Source organism: Melanotaenia boesemani, chromosome 11 (assembly GCF_017639745.1).
Source record: "Melanotaenia boesemani isolate fMelBoe1 chromosome 11, fMelBoe1.pri, whole genome shotgun sequence".
Classification (NCBI taxonomy): Eukaryota; Metazoa; Chordata; class Actinopteri; order Atheriniformes; family Melanotaeniidae; genus Melanotaenia; species Melanotaenia boesemani.
The window spans coordinates 34338432-34359480 of NC_055692.1; the positions used below are offsets into that span (position 1 = coordinate 34338432).

Consider the following 21049-nt stretch of genomic DNA (forward strand, 5'->3'; position numbering starts at 1 on the left):
ATGGGATTTAGTTGGATTGAGACTTCTTGGTTACTTCATTTAGTTTCTCTATTATTTTGTTATGTTGGCATCAAAAGACAAAAATAAATAAAACTTGACGACCTGGAAGGTGTTCATGTGATTTTACACATTTAAAATGTTGGACAAATAATGCATAATAACAGTGATTAATTTTCTGACAGTAACTTTGCCAAGAGCATGTAGAAACCTGACATCTCTAGTCTGACTCACAGTTTCACTGAAACGCTGAAACATCTCTCAGGAAAAAGACAAAATGATCTCTTCACATCTGTCTGGCTCTCTGAAGCCTGGCGTTATTCGTCCCGTCCTCTGATGGACACCTGAAGAGGAGCTACGCATGCCCTGAAGTTATGTGGATCTTTGATTACAACAAACCTAATTTCCTGAGAGGTCGCTTTAACTGCTCTGTGATTGGCTGCTTTTCTCTCAGTGACATCCGAGCCACGATCAGCTGATGTCCATTTCTACAGTGTGATGTCATAACATCCCAACGTTGACGCTCAACCCACCAGATTCAAGCTTTGCTTCCTCATCTCATGTCAGTTTTTGAATGATAAACACTGAAATCCAGCTGTTTCTACTTGTAAAAACATCTTTTTCTGTCTTTAGCAAACTTCTCTGAACTTGTTATATGTTTATTAATAAGAAATGAAACCCAGCAGTTGTTATGGGGAGAGTCCTCCACCTGGCTGCCTCTTCACACAGAAACTGAGGTGGGTGTTTTACCTTGCGGTGCAGCAGCTGTGGTTGTGGACCACCTCCTCCCTCGATGTCGAAGCGAATCTTGTTGAAGAGAGATACAGCATACTGCTGCTCATACAGACATCCGAACTCTCCCATCAACTTCCCGGTTCGGGCTGCAACACAAACACACACAGTTAGATGTACCGTCCATCCAAACAAAGAGCTGCAGGTTCTGTTGACTCGGGTCTTGGACTGGACCCGAGAGGCCAGCGGGTTTCCTGGAAACAAAATCCAATCATCTGCTGAATCATATCCATGAATCAACAAACCCAGATTTTTCCTCATGATCCGATTATATATCTGGGAATACAACAGTTCTCAGCCTTGTGACTCTGAACTCATCAGAGACTTTATAAACATTAGCACATTTTCCACATGATTCAGATTTACTGTGTTAACACTGGACACACACAGTCATGTTTCACTTAAGCCCCATTAGCTGGCATTCCTTTCCTCAAGACTCCAAAGTTAGGGAAGGATTACAGCCAACATGTGAATGGGAACCACCTCCCTGTCCTCTAACTTCAGAAAGATACCCCCAATACTTTCTTCATTCTGCCTCTCTGGCCAAACGTCAGAGCAGGTCAAACCTCTCTCTGCTCCACCTCCCTTCCTCCAGGCTCCACAGAACCACAGCAGCTCTTTTCCACAGAGAACATATCCTGGTAACTACAGATTCCTTTCCAATGGCCCTTTCCCACTAGTACCCACTTAGTCCAGCCCAACACCACTCTTCCTGATTTGTAGGTGTACCATTCGGGATTTTCCCGGGGTGAGCAGATACATTTTTAGCACCTACCGCCTTCAGGGCCTGAAGGTGCAGAGCCAGGCTGAAAATTGTGATGTGTCGAGATAACACTATTGGCCAAAATTTGACATCATGAGTCATAAAAGCATCTTTAAAACCCTGAAGCCACGACTGTGGATAACACTGGCAGCAGCAGCAGCAGAGATGGCGTTTCAGAAACAATCACCATGGTCCAACACAGAGGTGAAGACCTTTTTGTGCTTGTTGGCCGATGAAAACAATCCGGAGCGAGCTGGACGGCGCAAGACGTAATGAGAAGGTTTTCCAGCAACTGGCAGAGTTGTTGTTCCATGTGTGTCGCAAACAAATGACTTCACAATACTTATTAGCCGCCTTGCTAAGACCCCACCCACACTGACCGATGATGATTAATTAATCACAGCATTTAATACTGCAGTTATAGTGAAATCAAGAAAGAGACATTCCTAGCCAGAAGCAGACAATTATTTTCTGTTCTACCTCTAAAATAAAGGATTTTGCCTCCAAAAGAGCTGTGAAGTTAGCTTCACATGCTAACCAGCCCTGAATGAGAAGTAACCAGTCTCCTTCTAAAGACCATACAACTGAGAACAAGAGACTAAACTCGAAGCAGCTGGACTTTAGCTGGACAAAGGACCTCTTTCCAGTTCCCTTTTTGTCAAAGACCAAGTGTTCCACAAAGACTGGGAACAAAGACACTAGGCATTAGCATTTAGCTTTAGCATCAGCGCCAGCATTAACTTGGCACAGCTAAGCCTGGGCAACTTATTCTAAATACTCTGCAGTCCATTTCTGACTTGCACTGTTTTATTCTTTGAGTTTTTGTTGTGAATATTATATTAGCGAGTTGCTTTCGCATGTTAAACTAACTTCTCCGTAGACTAACCTAAAACATTTTTAATCCCAACACTCATAAACATCACGATTCCTCTAACTTATCTAGACTCAGGAAAGGATCGTTAAACATACATTACTTCCTTTGTCCTGTTGTTGCTTACACATGCTAACACATGTGGTTCTTTGTGTAGCCACATGTGCTAGCACGTGTCACCAATCACATGGTATCACATGGTATTGGCAGGCCTCTTGGGACTCCATCTCCATAGCAACAGCAGCCAATTTGTGACCTCACAATCCACATGGTACATCCATGTGTAGTTATTAGTTCTGGAATATCAGTGGTATATTACATTAATAATTTGACTGAACATTAATAACGGTCCATAAATTTTTTTTAATAATTAATAATGACTAATAGCTAAACTCAACCCCAACCCCAACACTTCGTATTCTTCGTTATGTCCAGGCTGTCATGTGGACTGGATGAAAGCAGGAATTATTTTATCCCCAACCACATTATCCTGGTGTGTAAGTCTGGCTTTTACAGCTTTGATTTCATCTGACTTCAGTCAGACCAACATGTTAACATGATTTAAAGTCCTGTGTTTGTCCAAAGTGGTGCAATGAAAGCTGGATAATTGAAAGAGAGAAAGATGGAACTTAGAGTAGAATGGACCAAAAATAACACAGAGAACATTAATATAAAAGGAAAACACAGAACTAATCAGAACCAACTCTTTCTGGATAAGAGGTACACATAACGATTCCCTTTCACTGCCTTTAAAAGCAGAATTAGACAACCTGAATAAAACGTGCACGTTCCTCCTCGTCCCTCTCTGCTGTGCCTCCGAACTCTCTTCCTGCAGAGAGAGATAAGCTAGCTTTGATACCAACCTCTTCATTGAAGCCATAATTACATGATGATGGTTTTCTTAAACAGAACTCAAAGTAAGGACCAGGCAGAGATGCTAGGGGAGCGACACTGATGACACTGCCAAGAGCAGGGAGGACATGCCAAAGTCTTAACCAAATACTAACCCGAACCTCGGGCAACGAACAATGCTCCGCTTCTTCAGGACTTGCTTTCAGTCTCAGTTAAGAGTTCTTTCCCAAAATGGTCAGTGAAGACACCATAAGATGTCCTGATGTGGGAATAAAGAGCAACTGCACGACACACCCAGTAATGAGTTAAAAAAAGATCCCATCTGTGTTTGATGGGAACCATGGCAGCCAGCTGCAAACATCAGGAAGTCCACTGATCTGATCCCCCCTCCCTGAAATGTGGTTGTAAAATACAGTTTTTGCATTTAGGAGGTATATTAGCATGATTGTTGTAAAAGCCATGAGTTATCCACACGAGTTAAGAAAAAAGAATCTGGAGAAAGATCAGCAAATAACCAGCTCAGCTCCCCCACATGATGACTCACTTCTGAAGAAACACCAGGATTTCAACATCCCAACATCCAGCTGATTCTGGGTTACAGAGGTCAAAAAGCTAACAAACACTCACATGACCTCTTTAACTTCACGAATATATATATATCAAAAATAAACACACACACGCACACACCCTGGTTTCTTGGATGTTTGGACAGAGAAGATCCATGAAACATGTAATCCTTCACTAGGAAAAAAATAAGGTGGAAATTGGCTTTGACTTCAATGTCACTTTCCGTTTTAAATCACCCAAATTTTACAATTATTGTCCAGATTTTTTTATTAAATAAAAACCATATTTGATAAAGAAAAATGTTTAATGTCTCATATTAAATATGTTTGTTTTGCAGCTTTGCTCCGTTTAAACGCTGGCCTCTGTGAGCCAACACTCAGCTCTACGTGACTGTATGAGGAAGCTCATGAGTAAGACGAGCCCTCCTTCATCCATCATGGTGCATTAACATCCAGCCTTGCTGCGGTTTCAGGATCCGTTTGGATCAGGATCAGATCAATAAAGACGTGTATAAAGGTTTCAGTTTTAAGAGGAAGGAGCTGCTTCGTGTATCTAGGACAACTTGGACGTAAGCGTAGAAACTTCCCGTTTGACAGCAACTTGATCAAGGATTAGTCAGGGTCTGGGAATTTTTCTATGAATGTCCATTCATATGAAGACATATCTGATTTATTCAACTTCCCTCTCTGTCACATACAAAACAAAACGAGGACAAAAGAGGGACGAGGACTTAAAGTCTTCAACCAAAACATGAAGGTTCTGCCTGAGCCAAAAGTCTGACTCCTGTTATTTTTATCTCCATAACATTATTAATTATTTAAAATATTGTAGATACTAAAAAAAAGCTGCTGAATGCAAATAATGTGAGACACTCAGAGGAGAACATGATGCTTTTAGGTTAGAATGAGCTGTGCTGGAAAGAAGACCTTTATCTGCAATAACCACCCAGGGTAAAGCAGTAGGTCAGGTTCTGCAGTGTCAGTCACAGGACAGTCTGTCTTATTGTTTTAGTGACTATACAAGTTATTATCATTATTTCAGACTTTGATTATGAGAGTCAGATACAATGATTTTCCTTTTTTAGGATGAGGACTGTGGTCTGGTCTGTAAACAGGAAGCGGGACGTGTGGAGCTCCACTCAGACATAAACAAAACTTAATCTGCAGCATCTTCATGACAGAACTCTCTAAGAGAAGGATGGTGATCAGGAAATCATGGAAAAATAAAATGCTCTCATTTTCTCTCTCCTGCAGCAACCGGGGTCATCAGGTTCCTGCCCATCATCTAGGGCAGCAGGAGCAGGAGGAGGAGCAGGAGCAGGAGGAGGAGCAAGGAGGAGGAAAAGGAAGTGAAGGAGGAGGAAAAGGAGGAGCAGCAGCAGCTGGAAGAGAAGGAGGAGGAAAAGGAGGAGCAGCAGCCGGAGGAGGAGCAAGGAGGAGGAGCAGCAGCAGGAGGAGGAGCAAGTGAAGGAGGAGGAAAATGAGGAGGAGGAGCAGCAGCAGGAAGAGAAGGAGGAGGAAAAGGAGGAGGAGCAGCAGCTGGAAGAGAAGGAGGAGGAAGAGGAAGTGAAGGAGGAGGAAAAGGAGGAGGAGCAGCAGCCGGAGGAGGAGCAAGGAGGAGGAAAAGGAGGAGGAGCAGCAGCAGGAAGAGAAGGAGGTGGAAAAGGAGGAGGAGCAGCAGCCGGAGGAGGAGCAGCAGCAGGAGGAGAAGGAAGAGAAGGAGGAGGAGCAGCAGCAGGAGCAGCAGCAGGAAGAGAAGGAGGAGGAAATGGAGGAGGAGCAGCAGCAGCAGGAGGAGGAAGAAAAGGAGGAGGAGCAGCAACAGCAGCAGGAACAGGAGGAGCAGTAGAAGGAGAAGGCTGAGGAGCATGAGGAGGTCTTCACACATCCTAACTACCAGCAAAGACACCACAGAAGAAGAATCCGGGGCGTTAGATGGTGTGTTGGTGGATTTTAGTGGAGTCTTCAGTAAATGTGCTCCTCAAACGTGCCGCGTCATGTTTTGGTGAGATGCTGCTGGAGATGTTGAGGCTTCATGCTGCTCTTAGCTACTTTCTACCATGTCCTGGCCAGGCTGCAGTTCATGGACAGAAATCCCAATAAAACATTTTATTTTACCGGCAATGCTTTCTCCTCCTTTGGTTCTGGACTCTGTTTTCAGCATCGATGCGACGATTCAACCAGGTTTCAGGTTTTTATGCTAACCGGTGATTGACGTGATGCAATCTGGTTTGAGCCAGAATGTGTCAGAAACCCTGATATGAAGGAGACTTGGGTTTATTAGAATGAATTAATCTAAATAAAGATGTTACTGACATATTTATTACCCTATTATCATATTTTACATAAACTCTGTTTTTGTTATTTTTCTATATTGTCACAAACGCACATTTAAGAAGCAGTGGAATGAATGAAAGAAACACCTTCAGGTACAAAATAATCCAAACTAAAAGCATCAACATGAACCTTGAATAAAAGGCTTAAACCGAGTAAGACATACAAGACCACCTAATGTGTGTGTGTGTGTGTGTGGGGGGGGGGAGTCAGATTTAGAGAGAAGCATCTCGGTCCTGCTTAGGGCTCGGTTCTGCAGTTTGGGGCTCTGCCGGGGGCCTAGTTCTGTAGTTTGGGGCTCTGCCAGGGGCCTAGTTCTGTAGTTTGGGGCTCTGCCGGGGGCCCAGTTCTGTAGTTTGGGGCTCTGTCGGGGGCCCAGTTTTGTAGTTTGGGGCTCTGCTGTGGGCCTGGTTCTGCAGGTTAATTGTCTGGGGGCTATGCCGGTGCTGAAACAGCTTTATTGATAGGGCCGTGGGGCTGGTAATCTGATCCTGGTTCACAGCCCACATCAGTCCAGTGGGTTCTGCATGTCTTTGAGACTAACGAGACCCCCGCCTACCCCGCTCCCTCCACAGCACCCTAACAAAAACATTCCAGGGAGAAAGGCTGACTCATAAATAAAGACCGGCTCCCACAGCCGAAGACAGAGCTGCAACTTTGCTTGTGGAAGAATCTAGAAGACCAGATGAAAGCTGATTTAGATCCATGTAAACCTGTTTACTCAGATTTTAGACACAGCAGAGTTTTAGTTTAAACATTTCCCTGGAGCTGTTTGTAGAGAGCATGGAAACCTCATTACTAAAGTCAAGGCCCATGCCAGGCACACAGAGGTGGAGCATCAGCACTCATTCTGATATGATAACCAGAGATCCTGGAAACAATCACAGATTTAATCTGTCCTGCAGCAAAACCGGACAAACAAGAATAACGGGGATGAAATGAAGTTGTTGCTTTCTAACATGCGAGGCCTAAAACTCCCACCCATCAGCTGTAACTGAAGAAGACTTCTGGATGAGAAGCGAAACATCTTCATGACCAGCTGCCCTCTCCAACCACGAGGTTTACCCTGACCTGGACGTTGAAAATCCACACAAAATCAACAAATACAAGCAGCTTGGTGCAGGCAGCCAAAATCTGACTTCTGTATCCATGGCAACAGTCCCGACCCAGGAAAGACCCTCTGTCGCTGACTGGGCTGCAGCAACAACATTCATACACAATAACATATTGTCAGACACAATGTTAACTGATTGATGCTGAAAAGTTCCTATTTCTGGAACGGTGGTCAGAAAAGTGCTCAGGGGTCCGACTTCCTGTTGGTCTGACCCTGATGATGACGATTAGATGAAGGCTGGAGAAATGTCCTTCAGGACTTATACCAAACTTCTTCATCCTATTGAACGGTGAAAAAATATTAAGCATAACACGAATGAGTGACTCTGCTGGTCACATGACCTCTACAGGCGTTGGTCAACCAAAGCAGAGTCAGCGCTGATGTTCAGGAAGATGTGAGACGTCGTCTCAGAGTTTCCACAGTTTAGATGTGAGTAAGTTGATCTGTGTGATGTCACAGATCCTTCTACGTTATCCAGAAAAGATTTCCTGATATCTGGAACTATCTGCTGCTTCAGACCAGCTTCTACACGGCCAAGCAGATGGAAACATGGAAAATCTTGGAAGTCTAGAACTTCCTGGTGTGTGGATGGTGGAAGCCGTTTGTTTAAGACTCTTCATGACAAATCCTGCATTGTTTCTGCTCCTGGAAGTACAACCCTTGGTGTTTTAATAGTGTAGTCGCTATGGTGACCGGCTGTTTCAGTCTATCATGGTCTAGGTTCTCTGTAGGAGTTCAGTTTATGAGGTCGTCATCAGAAAGATTTCTATAACATCCTGGTGGAAGAAGATCAAACATTATCTCAGGCTGAAATGAGCTAACAGAGAAGGACACGAACCACCTGAAGGAAAGTGATTTCTAAACCTTCAACCAAGTGATCTCTGACACTCTGACATGATCTGACTCAGCTCCTTCTGGTCCCAACCAAAGATTCACACTTTTCTTTTCAGTAAATCTTTGGATGGATCTCCCTTTTTATGACTGCACAAGAAACCTGAAGGAACCTCCATTAGAACCAGAAACACGAGAAACATCACCACACTGGTCTACAATCAGCTGGTTGACCACCACTTCCTGGTTGACCACCACTACGTCTTCATCACTCCATCTTCAGCTAATGAGGCAGATGTGACATCATTTAGTGTCACTTAAACATGATAAACTTAGTAAAATGGGAGCGATGAAGCTCAGATATGGGTATTTGTTGATTTGGTACGACGGTGGTCGTTGGAAACAGTTTTACATCAGCCATGCTGTAACGTAGATCTTCCTACTTCTTTCATAATATAGCCGTCCAGACCGACCCCATCACCTGACATTTCCATAGGATTAGCCAGCTAGCTGAGTTTCATCAGGCTATCCATCCCATCCTCCTGTCAGTTTCATCAGTTTTATTGTGGTGTAACTCCACCAGAAGTCATACTGACTGCCTCAGACGACCACTTCACCCAGAGACCTGTTCTTTTACTAGGTGTTATGTGAGTCTGAACAGCAGGAATTTCCTCCATAAAAACTGCTTAAAAACAGACTTTCTGTACTGAAGGTGAGCGTGCCACACCTCTCCATGCCACAGAAAGCCTGCAGATTTTAGAGAGCCGGGAAAAATACTCCCCATTAGGATTTCCTGTTTCCTGTCCCCTCACCCACTGATGAAGCTACAATGGCTGAACGCTGTGTAAGGGAACTCTGTGAAGGTCCAACAGCTCACAGAAAATGAAGGACACTGGTGGACTAATGGCGATCTCCTTATCGATGTGGTTCCAGGAATGAGAGTCTTGTTTGGCTTACTGTGTTTTAGGAGGAAATACGAGATAAAAAAAGTCCCAAACAAAACCTTAAGAGTCATCGACTGATTTAATGAAAACAAAAAGAAAGAAGAAAAAAAAAAGATGAAAAGTTAATTTTCTTGTATTAAATTTGTGTGTTTTAATGTGTTTGATCTGATTAATCTGATCAAACAGGATCATTTATGGGATGGACAATAATGATGGACCAGTTTTCAATAAAAACCACCAGTATGTGCAGTCACTCGTCTGACTCCAACACACACGCTGCTCATGTCAGTTTTCAAACAGGAAATGAAAGGTTAGTCATGTGACCGGGTCATTTCCACCCTCTACACACCCCTTTATGTCCCTCTGATGCTGGAGGTTATTAGGAGAGCTGAACACACTGCTGGCTGCTGTTCCAGCTGTGCGGGGACAGACGGGTGGGACCATCCATCAGCTGGGGGGTGACATTACTCCGTATTGATGGAAGTTTATAGTTTTTGTCCAAATCAGACGTCTGATAAAGCCAACATCCTGACGTACTGCGTCAGCTCTGCAGGTATAAAACATTCCTCTCAGCCGGGACAAACTTCACATTCACCTTTGGGTGCAGTCTGATCTGAAGTTATTAAAACAACCCTGATAAACGCCCCCCTAAAAAAAAAAGATTATCAGTCTAATAAATGTGTCAGAAACTAACATAATTAGTTCATTATTTGGTGTGTGTGTGTGTGTGTGTGGGCTGGTTTAATGATAAATCCAGGCTGACACTGAGCTCGTCTGGCTGCAGAGACCATGTGGCGCTGGCTGAGCAGCTCGAGGCCGGGAGCTTTCCATCCACAAACACTCATTTTCATGCATTCCTCAGATTCCACATCTGATGCATTTTTCTTCGGCTCTCTGCATTGGCTGCTGAGGTTTGGCCTTTAATGTCGATCCTGCTTTCCCTTTTTCCCCCCAGAACAAGCCTGCTGCAAGTAAAAAATCCAAGTCCCAGAGTCGCTGTGATGAGCAAACCCGGTCCGAGGAGTCCGTCCAGCCACCAGTAGTAGAACAAACCTTCCTCTTTAGCTTTTAACTGAATTATTTTCTCTTGTTTAGTCTACTTCATTTTATTATGTTTTTTCATTTATTTTACCTAATTACGTACTAATTTATTTAAAAGCCACCTGTTCTTGTAACTTCTTCATTTCTGTTTTATGGCTTTGTTAGACGAAGGCACATTGTTTTTAGGAGCATCTTTACCTAAACTTTCATAACTTTTGTTATTTATTGTTTTTAGGTTTATTTGATTTTCTACTTTAAACATTTTTAACTCCATTGTTTCCTCATCTGCATCCTCCACGCGGGGAGCACTGCCTGCTTGGTCTGCAGGACTGTTGCCTTGTCTGGGCAGGCTGAGAGCCCGGCACCGTGTGGGCCCCAGTCCACCCACATCAGGGCTGTCCCCATGGTGGCAGCCTCTGAGGTCATGGTGTTGCTTTGTGTGTGTGTGTGTTTGTGTGTGTGACAGAGAGAAAGAGTTCTTATATATTAATTTTAATTTGCAAACACTGTAGTTTTGATGAGCATGTTTTCATGTAAAGCACTTTCTGCTACTCATGTATGAAAAGTGCTTTTCAAATAAAACGTTATTTTATGAGCTGTAGGCCTGGTCCGGGGAGGACCAACTCATTCACTTTTCAGGTCAAATTCTCTGTGATATTTTCGTGGTCATGTCAAGCTTACATATTTTAGCTCTTTAACTTCTTGCCTGACAGATAAACACTGAACATGTACTGAACTGGGTTTTTTCCATCCCTGAGGGCAGCTGCTACATGAGACTGAAGGCCTGGACTTTAGATTAGTCCCACACTCATCAGAAGAAAGAAGTCTGAATGCTCCGACACATAACTGGGCCGATGATTATTAGTATTTTATGTTCCCTCCTGTACACACTGTACCACATCTTATCTGTAGATGTCAACTGTGCTGAAGCTCTGACTTAATCAGAACAAGTCCTAACAGGCCGTATTAAGGAGCTCATATTACTTCTCAGAGCTGGAGCTTAAAGGTGCAGCCTGTTTTAGTCTGATGGTGGCAGAGTGAGAGCTTTAGGGCCTCTAAAGGACTGGAAGCGGTTCAGTTTAACAGATCTAAACAAACCCAGGGACTGGGCCTCCTCAGGACCCCTTTCACGTCTATTATTTAAAGTGAGAACAAAGTCCAGACAAGCGTGACAGTGATAAAATGAATAGAAAGGGCAGGGCACTGTGCTCCAGATCCCAGAAACAAAGCCTCTATCAGTTCTCTGCCTCCTCACAGATCATTTACAACCAAACTGGACTTACATTTCATCTGTGGACGAACAGCGTTTAGCTGTTTGATAATGAGGAAAAGAATCTGGCAGAAACTCTACAAACACAACAAGACCTGGTTTTCTGGAGAACGAGTCACATGTAGACTCAAGAGGATCATTTTCACACGAAGGAAAGAGAAGAAGCGAACCCAGGACTGACTGAGCGACTTCTTTCACAAGAAGAAAAGAGAACAGAACAACCAGCCAGGATGAAATGAAGCAGCTCAACAGCTTCATGGTGTTTTCAGAGGAAATGTTTATGTTGGTAACCTGAACTAGAGACTAATCTATCTGACTTCTCCCTTTTTCTTCCCTGCAGACCTCAGCGCGGGTCCGTGAAGCGCACATGGAGCAAACAGTAACGCGCTCCTCACCTGAGATCATGTCCCGCTTGGCTTCATCCAGGTGGCTAGAGATGACGTCCCCCATGCTGAATGACAGCTAGACCCCGAGACCACCAGGTCCACCGCGGTCCTTCACACAAACCAGGGCTCCTGAAGCCTCCACCGCCGCCTGAAGTAGCGCTGTCACGAGACCAGACGGTTAATGACGGACACCGAGCCCCGCGTGCGGCCGGAGGGGGTGTCTAGTAAAAAAGTTTCCTAATGACAGAGACTTTCAGTGGCGTTTTTTCTCGAGTGGACACACCCTCCACACAGTAGGTGTAAAACTGCCCCCCCTCCTCCAGCCAGTCAAGGTGCATTCAGGACCTGTAGGAAACACGGCTTTCGAAGTTTGGCTCCAAGAAAGTCCAAAGTTTATTCTCTGATGGAGACAAACAAATGTCTGTTTTTGTTTAGGATTGTCTGAAGGAGGCCAACACTTTGCTGAAGTCTTGACGTTTATTATTTAAATTTAAATTTTGATTGAATTGTCCCTGCAGCAACGCGTTCAACGTGCAACAAAGTATAATGAAAGAAAATAAAATAAATATTATTTTATCTATTTGGGTGGTGTTATTAAAAAAAATATGGCTTTGGTAAATAGTATGGTTTGTTGAAATAAAATAAAGTGTGACCCAGGGTCAAAGGCTTGTGTTTCTGCTGTTGATGACTTTTTTGCTGGACAGACTTTTCTTTCTGTCTGTGAATGTCCCGTAAATAATCATTTATAGTCTAAATGAAATAAATTACTTTCAAGAAGTAAATGAAGCAGAGCTGAACATAGATGTGGTGCATTTGAGATCATCAGTGAAAATCAAATAGATATTCAAATATAAGTCATCTGTTACCTTATTTATCATTTTAATTTAATAAATAAATAGATGAATATTAAAAGCATTCAAAAAAACATCACATTTTTAAAATTAGATACACCATTCTGCACATTCTAGAGAAAGTTTGGGTAGAATTAAAATCTTTGTGGCGTCAGCTGGAAAGTTAAAAGTCTAATCATATCACAGTTTTCAGTAGTTGCTCAGTGTTATCATGTAGAGACAAACTCACTATGCTTTGAAATAAGCAGGTCTCACTGTAAAATACCAGCTTGTTAAAGATCTGGTCTGGGCTTCTAGACTGGAATGGTCTCCTATATTGGACTGGCCCCAAAACTGGACTGGACCCTGGACTGGGCTCCAGAGACAAGAGATTAATAATTCATTTTTTATTTAAGAAGCAGAGACAAACGTCTGAGATATTTGCTCCTCCTGTGTTGTCCTGATGTTTGTCCTCTGCCACCCTCTAGTGGACACAGAACCCATTTACCAAAATTCTCCAGAACCATTCTCCTCTTTCCTAAGATAAACAGCACTTTTCTGTTTCTGGATAATTTCGTCATATTTCCACACCAGCCCTGAAAGTAGCTAAAGACAACTTAGTTAAAGGAATGAGGGATATATTTAAGTAATTATCCAAAATATTACAGAGATAATCAGAGTAGAAAAAGCACGAGTTATTTTTAAGGTGGAGTGATAGTCTGATGTTTTCAGACAGTGGGTTTATAAACAGGTGTAACCATTATGTTCAGATTTTATTCAACAATCTATCAATGTTTGGCTGTATATCACTGCACATAAAGTCATATAGAGCTGTTGTACACCAGGCTGGAGAAACACATTAATTATCTCTAAAACTTAATCAGATTACTGATTATCTACAGGTTAGTTTGAACACAAATTTAGGGGAGGAGCTTGACTGATTCTGGAAAAAATCTTTTAGTGTGTAATGTTGGTGCAAACATGACTGATGTGATGCAAAAGAAGTTTCAAACACATTTTTAACAATAAAGTTGTATCACATCGCATCACATCGTATCGTATCGTATCGTATCGTATCACATCATATTGCATTGTATCATGTCGTATTGTATTGCATCGCATCATATCGCATCACATTGTATTGCATCGCATCGTATTGCATTGTATCACATTGTATTACATTGTATCGTGTTGTGTCGCGTCATATCGTATTGCATCTTATTGCATCGTATCACATTGCATTGTGTCTTATCGTACCGTATTGCATCACATTGTACCATATCATACGTATATATGTATGTTATCCAGTCACATCTTATCACATCTTGTCACATCTTATGTATAGTTTTGTATCATTTCATATTGTATCATCACAATTTATCGCATTGTATCATATCACATTGTATTGTATAAGTATCTTATCCTGTTGCATCTTATCGTATTGCATCACATCACATCTTATCACACCACATCTTATCGTATTGTATCATATTGCATTTCATCTTATCACGTTGTATCTTTTGTTATAGCATTTTATCTTATCTTATCTTATCTTATCTTATCTTATCTTATCTTATCACATTGGATTGTATCATATCGCATTGTATCTTAACAAATCAAATTGAATTGTTTGTATAACATCTTATCACATTGTATCTTATTGTATCTTATTTTATCACATTGTATCACATCATATTCCAACACAACACAACACAACACAACACAACACAACACAACACCAGATTCCAAATGAGCTCATGTTTATCTTGAAATTGTCAAGCGTGTCAGTTTTATTTATTTAAAATGAATTAATTAATTTGTTTGTTTGTTTATTTATTTATTTATTTTTCCATGCTGCTGTGATCCAGCTTTTTTATTTTGTAGGAGCTGAACAGGAAGTGTGAGTTTTATTCTGCTAATCTCAGTGGGAGCTCTGCGGGCTCAGTTTTTCGCGGAGAGGAGGACACGGCGCCGGAGGGCTCATCATGGCACCACTTGGATTAAAAGCCATTGTTGGAGAAAGTAAGACCCTTTTTATTATTGTTGTTTAGAGGAAGTTGTTTTTGTGTATTATATTTAGATAAATGAACAAACAGAAGGTTTCCATCAAAGCTTTGTAGATGACTATGGAGACATGAAGGATTATAATCTGAAGCAAAGCTTCACTGTGAGGTGGGAGACTGGGAAGACATCCAGATTATAATCAGACTGTAATCTGGACAAATCTGACCAGCTGATATCTGATCATTTGGATAAAAACAGGAGTTTTGGAATGCTGGAGGAAACAGCAATAAAAGAGGAATGTGGGAAATCTGGAAGAAACAGGAATTAAACAGGAATGTGGGAATTCTGGATGAAACAGGAATAACAGGAATGTGGGAATGCTTCTCTGTGCTAGTGAGCTACAGGAGGCTGATGTGAGCTAGTAGAAGTTTCATTCAGCTTCTGCTGGGTGTTTGTGGTGTTTCATGAGGCCTCATACTCAGATCTGATGGGAGAATGGATGCACACGCTCGATGTAAATCCTGCCCCTCTAATCTTTTTCTGTGCGGATTAACTGCTGTGACATCATTCTGAGAGGAAGAGGAGGAGGAGGAAAGATCTGATTCTGACACAACCATCAACAAAAACAACACCACCAGATTCTGATTTATTCTAAACATCTTAACATGAATCATCATCAAAGCTGATCACAAAATCCTCCTCCTCAGGGGTGAGTTGAGGGCATTTCTATGAAGGAAGGGATTATACCTTTTTTAATAATAAAAAAAAATCAAGAGTTAGGAAATAATGAACTAAAGTGGTGATCTAATAAAAAGTAAAGCTAAATTGGTAAAAACAAACAAAAATATTTTTAAGTAACACCTGTTTACTGAGGACCATTCTTCTAACAAGAAAAACTTTGATCCAGATCAAGAGTTTCTTCACCATTAGTGTCTGTTTAACTCCTTCAGTGGTTTTATGATGTTTGCATCATCTTCATCACTCATAAACACTGTAGACAGACAAAAATTGTCACTGTGGAGACAGCTGGTGAGATGATGCTGGATGAACGCTGCATTATTGTCTAGATCAGTAGTTACCAACTTATTTTCCTTGAAGACGCCCTTCATACAACTGCCAAAAAGCCATGGACTTGTTGACCAGACTTGTAGTTTTTAAATAAAGGTTTGAAAGGTTTAAAATAACAGATCTTGCTTTGTCAAGGTTTCATTGTGGAACTGAGGTATGGTAAATAAAGGGAACTCTTACAGCAAATTCCCTCCAGATAATGGTTTATATTCCAGATTTATGATGAAAACAGAAGGTTAAAACAATCTCTCATATATCAGATCTGCTCAGAATCATCAACCAACTAAACGGTAAAATTAAGGTGTTTTACCGTTCATTTATACCACAAGCATCTTCCTTATTCTGTATTTTATATTTTTTATCACATTTTTTTAATAATTAAAAACCATCAGAACGGCTCTACATCCAAAAAGCAACTTGAATTTCTTTTGTTGTTGTTTGTTTTTAATTTAAATAGATTGTAGCTGATGACTGAATAAAATAAGAGACGCAGATATTAATACTGTAAGGTCAAGCTCTAGTAATGTCCTGACAAATGCATTTAACTGCATTTCTATCCTAAACAGTATAAAAAGAAATAGAAAAATATCCCTGGCCCATTATATTGAATTGAACAGGAAAAAGGAACATGAGAAACTAGAGAAATACCAAGACTGAATGGATGGGAGACTGGGTGAGTCATATATATATATATATATATATATATATATATATATATATATATATATATATATATATATATATTATATATATATTAGTGTGTGTGTGTGTGTGTGTGTGTGTGAGGGAAAGAGACCAAGCTTGAGCACAGGATGGATGGATGGATGGATGGATGGATGGATGATGGATAGATGGATGGATGATGGATGGATGATGGATGGATGGATGGATGGATGGATGGATGGATGGATGGATGATGGATGATGGATGGATGATGGATGGATAGATGGATGGATGATGAATGGATGATGGATGGATGGATGATGGATGGATGGATGGATGATGGATGGATGATGGATGGATGGATGATGGATGGATGATGGATGGATGGATGGATGGATGGATGGATGGATAGATGGATGGATGGATGGATGATGGATGGATGGATGGATGGATGATGGATGGATGGATGGATGGATGGATGATGGATGGATGGATGGATAGATGGATGGATGGATGGATGATGGATGGATGGATGGATGATGGATGGATGGATGGATGGATGGATGGATGGATGGATGGATGATGGATGGATGGATGGATGATGGATGGATGGATGGATGGATGATGGATGGATGGATGGATGGATGGATGGATGGATGATGGATGGATGGATGGATGGATGGATGGATGGATGGATGCATCACTCTGTTAAAGCATGGCTGTAGATATTTTTTCTCAGCCTATGTCTGGAGACTTCCACCTAATGCTGTCATCAGCTTGGATAAAGCAAACCATTCACTTCACTGAAACCTTATTGGTGACAAACATCACAGATGACACCTGAGGAGACGCTGTGATTGATGATTGTGTGTGTGTGTTTGTGGATGGATATATGTGTGAATGATGTTGTTTACCCATGATGTCACATCAGCTGACACAGAAACAGCCCAGAAATAGCGGTGGGGAGCGGTGGATGGGGTAAGAGGATTGGAGGAGATTAGAGGCAGTGATTGCAGGGCCTACCCTTCATTCTTTGTCCCACAGACCAGACAGGCGCTTAACCTCCACTGATGGAAAACTGAACACTGTTTGACAAACATCCGTCTGATTCACACCTCTGACTCGCCTGTATCTCAGATAAACTGTTAGGTAAGGAGTGTGGTATACAATGGTGGGGGTGCGTCAGCCTGCACGCCGTCCTCTTCCTGTTGTCATAAAGGTTGGTCCAACCAGCTCATTAGGATACCTGAGCTTTGCATCATTTCTTTGTAAAGTTGTTGACAAAAACTGGATTATTTTCTTTCATTCTGTCTATTTAAAGAAACCTGTCTGAAAACCCATTTCAAGGCCCAGGCCTTCGACCCAACTTCAAACTCCCATTTTAATGCTCTTAATGCCCTTTTTACTTGTTTTATTCTTTGTATTGTACTTTTATTGTATTTTGTGTTGTAGTGTTTTTGCTTTATAGTTTAAGTTGTTTTAAAACTGTTTTATTTTTTTGTGTTCAGCAATTTGTTTCAGGTCTTCACAGTTAAAGTGCTTTATAAATAAAGTTGAGTTAAGATCAATCTTAAGGTATGTTTTTCACCTCCTTATTTATTTACTGAGCCAACAAACATAGTTACATAAAGACAATAAAGAAATATAAAAATCCCTCTCATTTTTTTGTCCTGCTGTTGTGGTTTGATGTTTTTTTTATTTTTTATTTATTTATTTATTTATTTAGGACAATGCATATTAATCAACATATGAGCAAAAGCTTCACAGTAAATATGCCAGAATTAGCCACAAAAGCTAAATTGCATCTGTTGTCCTAAGGCAGGCACATTGAACAAACATTGACAAACATCTCATATTTACAATAGTTACAATAAACATTAAACACAGTGTTAGTAATAAGAGGTAAACAGGATGTTAGTTACACATGAGTACAGGACTGGTTTGTTTTTAACCACTCTTTTAGTGTTTTCTTGAAGGTGAGATAGTTGTCACAGTTTCTAATATGAGCTGGTAGTGAGTTCCATGACTGTGTGCCTCTGATAGATGTTGATTAACTCTAGTTATTTGATGTTTGTTTGCTTGTGAAAATGCAACAAAAATAATTTTAGTTTAATGGATAGATAAAGTGTGATATATGCATAGTAATAAATATCATGATAGAGCCAATAATGTAATCATACCTATTTTCATGAACAAATTGCTACTCAATCTTGCATTTCTGAAAAATTTGGTTTTATTCATGTGTTATTATACATTAACAGGTGCAGTTATTATATTTTCAAAGGTTTGCCAGTTTGAAATGCTGAAACACACTTATCTCAGATGTGAACCCACCCATTCTTTTGCCCCCATGCTTGTTTTTAAATGAGGTTTTTGCTTTGTCTAATCTTTCATTTTCCTTCTTACTTTTAATTGTTCTACTTGATGCACGCTGATTTTAAAGTGCTCTTATTGTTAATGTTTGCGTGTATGCATAAAAATATTTTCTTTTTCAGTATTGCCTCTGATCTGTAAGGTACTCTGGGTTTTGTTTCCCTTTTAAAAAGGGTGATAGAGATTAAACTGAATTCCATGTAGCTAATCTTTTAATTGTGATTCTACAGTAAACTCTCTTCTGTTATTCTCTGCAGAGATAATGAACAATGTCATCAAGAAGGCACGAGAAAAAGGAAAATGGAAGGTAATGACTCTGTTGCTCACATCGTGCTTGGCCTTATCAATCCTATGCAGTCGATGAAAAATAAGACTGATATTTCTGGTGCTGCAGGTTCTGGTGGTGGATAAGCTGAGTATGAGGATGATTTCATCCTGCTGTAAGATGACAGACATCATGTCAGAGGGAATCACCAGTAAGTAGCACCCAGTTGATCCCAGTTGAGCTCAGTTATAGCTGTCCAGTTAATTCAAAACAAATAATAGTGATAATAATAAGCAGAATTTGTTTATTTTAAATAACTATCAGCTTCCATTACAGTTTCAGTGAATCATTTCAACTTGACTTATGTGCTTGTCATGGATTGTCCATGTGTCCACATGTGTCCACACGTGTCTACATGTATGTGCACTTGGCACCAGGACACTCTAGACCGCAGTTCGATGATCAACTTCGTGGTCGTATCATCGGACTTGAGGCAGCATGTTGAATACTTGGATGAAGAGAGGGGCAAAGCTGTCAACTGATCTCCACCTGGTAGTGGGTTGGTCAGAACTGTTGTGAGGGTCTCCTGGCAATATCTGACAGAGTTCCTTGTCAGAAAGAGTTTCAACTCCCACCACCGGCAGAGCTTCAACCATCTCCTAAGTGAGGCGGGGGACATTGAGTCTGAGTGGGCTGTGTTTTGTGCCTCTATTGTTGAGACAGCTAACTGGAGCTGTGGCTGTAAGATCATCAGTGTCTGTTGTGGCACCCACTTTCTACAATATGATATTAGAAATAAGGGAAAAACAAAAAATACCTTCAAATATGAAACTAGCTAATATTACTCTACTATTAAAACCAGGAAAAGACCCAACACTTCCATCCAGTTACCGTCCAATTTCATTAATAAATGTAGATCTTAAAATAATCAGCAAAGCTCTGGCCAGAAGGATAGAAAAAATAACGTCTCTAATAATACATCCTGACCAAACAGGATTATTTAAGGTAGACATTCCTCTACTAACGTGCACAGATTAATTAACATCATGGATTATTCTGCTCTACACAATTTGGAATCCACAGTCATTTCTTTAGGCGTAGAAAAAGCATTTGACCGAGTAAACTGGAAATTTTTATTATCAACGTTAAACAAATTTGGGTTTGGGTCATCTTTCATAGACTGGATAAAAATATTATATAACAACCCAAATGCATGTGTGAAGACCAATGATCAAACTTCTCCAAGCTTCTGTTTGCAGAGAGGCACCAAACAGGGCTGCCCGCTTTCTCCATCACTCTTTGCTATTTTTATTGAACCCCTAGCTGCTGCCATAAGACAAAATAAAGAGATTAAAGGAATCCATGCCAAAAATATAGAACACAAGATAAGTCTTTATGCTGATGATGTATTACTTTTCCTCCAGAACTCACCGATGTCTCTCCCCCAGACAATCACACTTATTAACACATTCTCATCAATATCTGAATACTCTATTAACTGGTCTAAGACTATTATTATGCCCATCAACGGTGACCTACAAAACATACCCAATACTACAATACAGTCTGGAAACATTAGATATCTAGGCATAAACATTTCCCCCAGGTTATCAGAACTAACAAAGCCAAATTATGTCCAGCTACTTAAAGCAATAGAGGATGATCTCTCACGGTGGAGGCGCTTACCCATATCACTCATGGGTAGGGTTGCTACAGTTAAAATGATGGTTCTATCTAAAGTAAACTACCTGTTTTCAATGATACCCACTAAACCATCCTCCAGTTGGTTTAAGTCACTGGACTCACATATATCTAAATTTTTATGGAAAAACAAGCCATCACGTATCAGTCTAAAAACTTTACAACAGACTAAAGACAGAGGCGGATTGGAGCTACCCAACTTTAATCATGTTTTCTTAGCTAACAAGCTGCAGTATATCTCCAAATGGCTTAAACCTAGCGGGCTAGATGAACCATGGTTAGATGTAGAGCAAGCATTGTGTGAGGATGTGTTTATCTCTGACCTGCCATTCATCAGCTCAGCCATCAAAACACATAAGTGTTTTAAAAGCATCAATATCAGTT

At 40.9% G+C, this 21049-nt stretch overlaps 2 protein-coding genes across 3 annotated transcripts in view; one reads left to right on the top strand and one right to left on the bottom strand.

Moving 5' to 3' along the window:
• Nucleotides 1-12104, bottom strand: part of LOC121648600 (protein Niban 2-like) — a 32856-nt gene extending 20752 nt beyond the window's left edge. Inside the window, exons 1-2 of the mRNA XM_041998814.1 lie at nucleotides 11771-12104; nucleotides 748-878 (exon numbers count right to left, since the gene is read on the bottom strand). Coding sequence (XP_041854748.1) covers nucleotides 748-878; nucleotides 11771-11825 — 186 coding nt within the window. The 5' untranslated portion in view covers nucleotides 11826-12104. The remainder of the gene's footprint in view (nucleotides 1-747; nucleotides 879-11770) is intronic.
• Nucleotides 12105-14532: 2428 nt separating this feature from the next.
• Nucleotides 14533-21049, top strand: part of stxbp1b (syntaxin binding protein 1b) — a 34518-nt gene continuing 28001 nt past the window's right edge. For both annotated transcript variants that reach the window (XM_041998819.1, XM_041998818.1), the window contains exons 1-3: nucleotides 14533-14613; nucleotides 18957-19006; nucleotides 19094-19175. In XM_041998819.1, the coding sequence (XP_041854753.1) occupies nucleotides 14577-14613; nucleotides 18957-19006; nucleotides 19094-19175 (169 nt within the window). In that variant the 5' untranslated portion in view covers nucleotides 14533-14576. The remainder of the gene's footprint in view (nucleotides 14614-18956; nucleotides 19007-19093; nucleotides 19176-21049) is intronic.